The 5897-nt window shown below is 39.2% G+C and overlaps 1 protein-coding gene across 1 annotated transcript; it reads right to left on the bottom strand.

Moving 5' to 3' along the window:
* Positions 1-1869: 1869 nt before the first annotated feature.
* On the bottom strand, positions 1870-4299 carry LOC120545883 (placenta-specific gene 8 protein-like; the record flags this gene model as incomplete). Its single annotated transcript, XM_039780513.1, has 5 exons — positions 1870-2097; positions 2315-2423; positions 3616-3740; positions 3841-3940; positions 4234-4299. Coding segments are annotated over 4 exons (396 nt in total), but the record flags the coding sequence as incomplete, so codon positions are not given.
* Between the last annotated feature and the right edge of the window lie 1598 nt (positions 4300-5897).

The following is a 5897-nucleotide window of genomic DNA, read 5'->3' as shown; positions in this document are numbered from 1 at the left end:
GTAGACAGGAGATCGGAAATATATGGAGGGGCTTGACCATGGAGTGCTTTAAAAACAAAAAGTAAAACTTTACTGTAAAATCGATTCTGAATTTCACTGGCAACCATGTGTGTGTGTGTATGTGTGTGTCTGTGGGTGTGTGTGTGTCTGTGTGTGTTTGCGTGTGTGTGTGTGTGTCAGTATGTGTGTGTGTTTGTGTTTGTTTGGGTGTGTGTGTGTGTGTGTGTTTGTGTGTGTGTGTGTGTGTGTGTCTGTTTGTGTGTGTGTGTGTTTGTGTGTCTGTGTGTGTGTGTGTGTGTGTGTGTGTCTGTGTGTCTGTGTGTGTGTGTGTGTTTGCGTGTGTGTGTGTCTTTGTGTCTGTTTGTGTGTGTGTGTGTTTGTGTGTGTGTGTGTGTGTGTGTCTGTGTGTGTGTGTCTGCGTTAGTGTCTGTGTTAGTGTCTGTCTGTGTGTGTGTCTGTGTGTCTGTGTGTGTCTGTGTGTGTGTTTGCGTGTGTGTGTGTCTGTGTGTGTGTGTGTGTGTGTGTGTGTGCTTGTGTGTGTGTGTGTGTGTGTGTATGCTGAATAGCTAAAATGCTAAAGCTAAACTGGATTAATAGTTGAAGTAGTGAGAATAGTTGGTAAAGTATGAATGGTCATGAAATTCATTAAAAAGTTGGATAACACCACTAATGTATAAAAGATGTGGAATATTTTTTTGTTTGTTGAAAAGCTGATGCTAAACTGAATCGTTGGCTTGAAAAGTTCAACAATGCCAAACGATGTAGAACATTGAGGGGTCTGAATTTATTTTCCAACTGAAATTATGAATAAGTATAAAGAGAAATGAAAAGAGGAAGAGAGAAAAAGAGAAGAAAAGAGAAAAAGAGGAAGAAAAGCCAGACAATATATTATAATTTTCCTGTCTGGGGAAAAGCGCTGTGTCATTCTATAAAGATTCTCACAACATTACATAACATGTCCTTAGCTGACACTTTTATCCAGAGCGACTTCCGATTGCTATATGTCAGAGGTAAAACACACCTGAAGCAACTACGGGTTAAGTTTCTTGCTCAGGAACACATTGGTTAATGCATTACAGCAAGATTCAAACCTGGTTCTCCCACACCAAAGGCATATGTCATATCTACTGAGCCATCACTACCCAATGGTGCCAAGTGTTCCTTCAGCTCTAATAAAGCCAATCACCACACCTGCTGCCATTGTCATACAGTGACATATGTCACCTGTGGCACGCTGCAGCTATTCAGAGAATGATTTTTTGAAAAAGTGGAACTTGTGTTAATAAGTACGGATTTCATTAAAAAGTTAAAAGCTTATGCTAAACTGAACTGTTGGCTTTAAAAGTTGAATAATGACAAAAGACGTAGAACATTGTGAGGTCTGAGTATATTTTCTAACTGATAATGACTCACAAATGCAGAAATATGAAACAAATTGTATGAAAAATCTTAAAGCTCAAATGCACTGCACTGCTGAAAAATCTGGAAAATTATTAGAGTTGGAAGCTAAACTGCATTACTTCACTTTACAGATAGAGTAGGTCTAGACCACACTCATATAATCATACATAATTTACAAACCCAAAAATTCCAGTAATTCCCCCAAGAGCAAGCATTTAGTGCGACAGTGGCGAGGAAATACTCCCTTTTAGGACTTCACGGGACAACCATAAAGAACTGATATGTATCAGGAAAAAAGTGAGGTTCATTAGTTTTGCAATTCAAATACATAAAAATTTTGGTTATCATAGCTAATTTAAAAAAGATCCTCTCACAGCTCAAAACAGGAAACTAACACCCTCAAAACCACAATAGACAATGCCAGTGTTGGGAAATATCCAAGCAGGAATAAAAACAAGGGACTAACTCTACTAATTAAATTTTTTATTTATTTAAAGAATACCTTTACAGTAAACACACAGAATCCACATCCTGTCAACTGCAGACGACAGCACAGATACAACTTTTAAAACCTCTTTTTACAACCGTAACAATAAATCATGTCGCTGTTTTCCACTCCCAGGTTGTGTCCCGGGCAGCTGACTAACGTTTAACAGACTGGAAGAGATGAATGTCATTTCCCTCAGAGGATTGTAGCTGATACAAAAAAAGAAGAAAAAGCCCAAGGATAGTCAATTTACAACACCGTTACAAGTTAAATGACACTGTATGCCACTTCATAAACATCTTTATTGAGAATGGTCTGGATCATTTCATAAGCTCCACAATATATAATTATATAGATATGACGTGTTATGTGTGAGGAATGTCTAAATAAGTTGTTCATGTTTTGGAGCCGTTAGAAGACGCTCACCTGTTCAGAAAAGGCCTTGCTCCTTCCTGCGGTCGATATCTCTCTTCAGTTGGCAGGTGGCACACACCGGACAACACAAGTACGTCATAAAGTCATTACACAGTGACCCCTGGAAACACAAATATTAGTATGGATTTCTATTGGATGGGGATGGGGTGGGTTTGTCCTGTTTTAGATGCAAGTTTGTACAAAGATGACTAACCATGGGAATTGTAAATCTTTTTTTTTTCTTTCCAGGAGGAAGTTGAATCTGTTTGAGAGCAACACAAGGTCTGTACTAGGCTGTAAATATGTGAGCTTCACAAACTGTCTCTACATTTAACAGTATCACAGCTGTGGTTCTCAACCTGGGGGTCGGGGCCCCCCAAAAGGAGACGATGAGAGAATCTAGCTTGCGAAGTAAGCCGAGCAGAACTTTTACACAATGGTGCTTTAAAGGCTTTAGCCTAAGTGATGTTGGGTGATGTCACTTCTTGTTGGCGTTCAAAGTATTTTCAAACAAAGCGCAGTAGCTCGCCCCTCCCTCCTCCTCATCCCGGCCCCTACCCCTTCCGTGTTTCCGGAGCTAACCCCCAACCCCACCCCCAAATCCTTCTTGTCAGTTATTGGCTGGAACGCTGGAACACTGTTTGTTATGTTTGGTGGTGCAGGTTGGCGCAGTTTGTTTTTGTTGCCGTTTGTGGAGCCTGGGCTGTCTACAGAGATCGCGTTTTTTTTAACATTGTGTTCAGGGGACAGGCAGCTAGCGGATAGTGAGGAGATATTTGCTGTATGTGACAAAAAATGTTGTAGCCTAAAAAACGCTCTACATCGCTTAGAGCACCTTTAAGATAAATGATAACATCAGCATGTAAACATGCTTACATTCAAATCCATCCTTTCTGTGAAGCCTCATGACTAAAAACACAGAACTACATGTATTTTTTGGACATTTTTATTTGTCTTTTCCTATATTTTGATACTATATTACTGTACCTCTTCAGGCCTCTAGAAACTATTGAAATAAAAGCGTCTCAAAATGACTCGACTCAACTTTGACTTATTGTAAAGTGTTACCATTGTCACATTAGTCCGTTTACTTAGCTAAAGGATCAGAGTACTTCTACCACTGCATGTGACGTGGGATCAAGCATCTTAAAACCTCTCCTCTTGTTCCGCAGTATACCTGTACAAGTGTTTTAACCACAACTAAAGGTAGGACTATCATACTCCATGTTACCTTATAATAACGTTGCTGTTTTCCTGCATTGTCCAAATGGAGTCCTACAGGCAGCCAGCTTTTTATATCCACTTAAACTTACTCTGATGTTGTATTTGGTCCTGTAGACGCTGCGGATCGGACTGCTCAGACCACACAGGCAGCACTCGTTCATCTCGCTGGCGATGGTGCAGCCAAGGCACACGTAGCACCACAGACCATAACAGCCTGTAATGAGAAAAATACAACATTTACAGTACATCTTTCATGTTTTAATTGTGTGCATATTTTAATCAGATTTCCCAGAAAAGGAGGGAGTGCTACTCACAAGTTCCACAGTCATCGCTGAAATCGAACAGGCCTGTCTGGAACTCCGAGGGTGCGTAGCTGCGTGGTTGGTTGGTCACAGCCATGATCAGGACAATACTCTGTTGGATTAAAAAAAGAAAAAGAGCTTATCACTGATCTTCTTATCACATTTCTTAAACTCTAAAGAGCTAGGGCCTAGTTTGTGATCATTACTTCTGTATCTTCCCCAGCAAAGAGAACTGTAAGTTACACCTCTTTTGAACATCAAACAACACGAACATAAGTTATCTTGGATGTTTCCCAGTGCACTGGGAAGGTTCAGGTTCAGGTTCAGGTTACTTTTACCAATAAAGTAACCTAAACCTGAACCTGAACCTTCCCAGGGAAGCAGTAGTTAGGAGGTAAATCTTACCAGATGGTTGAAGGACGGTGAAACTGACCAGAGAGGCTCCTGGACGACAGACTGAGACCGGAGGCAGCGTTAGTCTTTATAACCGTTCAAAGCAGAAGTTTGGCAATTTTTTCATGGCCGCAACCCACATACTCAGCACTGCTGCTCATCCCACAAACGCATGTTCCTTACAAATGGGGCACCATTTGAAAGGGAACTAAACAGGCTTTCCAAAGGTATAAAATGTATTGCCAAAAAGCATTGTTACCACAGAGAAATAAACTACCAAACACACATTTCCTTACTTTTTGTGCTAAGTTTATTTTAAATCCCTGCTATGCTCCTTTCAGGCACACGGTGGCGCTGCTTCCCACAAATGATCTGACACCTACTCGGCCTGTGTAGGAGAGCATGTAATGACAACCTGACTGTAATGATACAGGCTCCTACATAATGAGCAGCTGTAACTGAAACTCAGGGAATAGGCATGATTTTCAATTTCCTACAGACTAAGAATGATGGGGCTAAATTACACCAAAATACACGGGGCTGCCATTAGGCTGCACTCCACAGCAGACCCTCGAAACCCTTTCACAATCCATCAAACTTTCAAACCTGAATACTTATTGGCAATACATAAATATATTCTAAAGAGCCAGGACTATATGTCATTTATTTATTTCAGCATTCGACAGGGTTAAAGACTTTAGCTGACGGCAGTTTTCATTAGTTAAATTCAAAGTTGGTGCCAAACAAATGTCAGATAATGTTCTAATTTTTTCAGATATTATTCTTTGTTGATATCTGCGGTTGCTGGGTGATCACCTTCTGCATGATATCACCATCTTCTGTACAGAATGATACCTGCAGTAAGGGGATTTACACTGCAGAGTACATTTACCCTTATCGTATAAGTTTGAGGTGCTTCCATTTTATGCTACTTTATACTTCTACTTGACTACATTTCAGAGGGAATTATGGTCCTTTTTACCTCCACTACATTAATATGACATATAGATTATATATATATATTATATAGATAGGCTATAGATTAAGATATTTTCATACAAAACCTGTGAGTTTACAAAAATGTGAAGCATTATTATAGATAAACGACCCAAAGTAGTTGAAATGAGCTGTTTTTCTCCATCAACTGCAACATTAAAGTACCGCCTACACAAACATACTTATGTAACGCAGACAGGAGCCATTCTGCATTGTTTTTTTATTTTACTTTTCATACTTCAAGTATATTTTGTTCACTGATGGAAGTAGTGCTCCGATCCTTTAGTTGAGAAAAAGTATAAACTACCAGAGTACAGTACAAGTAAATGTCCTGCATTCAAAATCCTACTTACCAGTAAAGAAGCAGAATGTACCTAATGTATCAAGAGTAAAAGTACTCATTTTCGATATATTATTATATATGACATTAACGCATTTTTAATACCAAAGCATCGACGTTAGAGCAGCATTTTACTGTTGTAGCTGCTCCAGGTGGAGCTACTTTTATGTACTTTATAAGTATGTCAGTGCAAAGTAAGTACATATACTCAAGTACTTTACTGAAGTTTAAATTTGAGGTACTTGTATTTCCATTTTATGCAACTTTATACTTCTACTTAACTACATATCAGAGGGAAAATATTGTACTTTTTACTCCACTATATTATTTTTGACAATTA

This window comes from Perca fluviatilis, chromosome 17 (assembly GCF_010015445.1).
Source record: "Perca fluviatilis chromosome 17, GENO_Pfluv_1.0, whole genome shotgun sequence".
NCBI classification, from domain to species: domain Eukaryota; kingdom Metazoa; phylum Chordata; class Actinopteri; order Perciformes; family Percidae; genus Perca; species Perca fluviatilis.
Note: the sequence above shows the minus strand (reverse complement) of the source record. Positions and strands in the feature narration are given on the sequence as shown.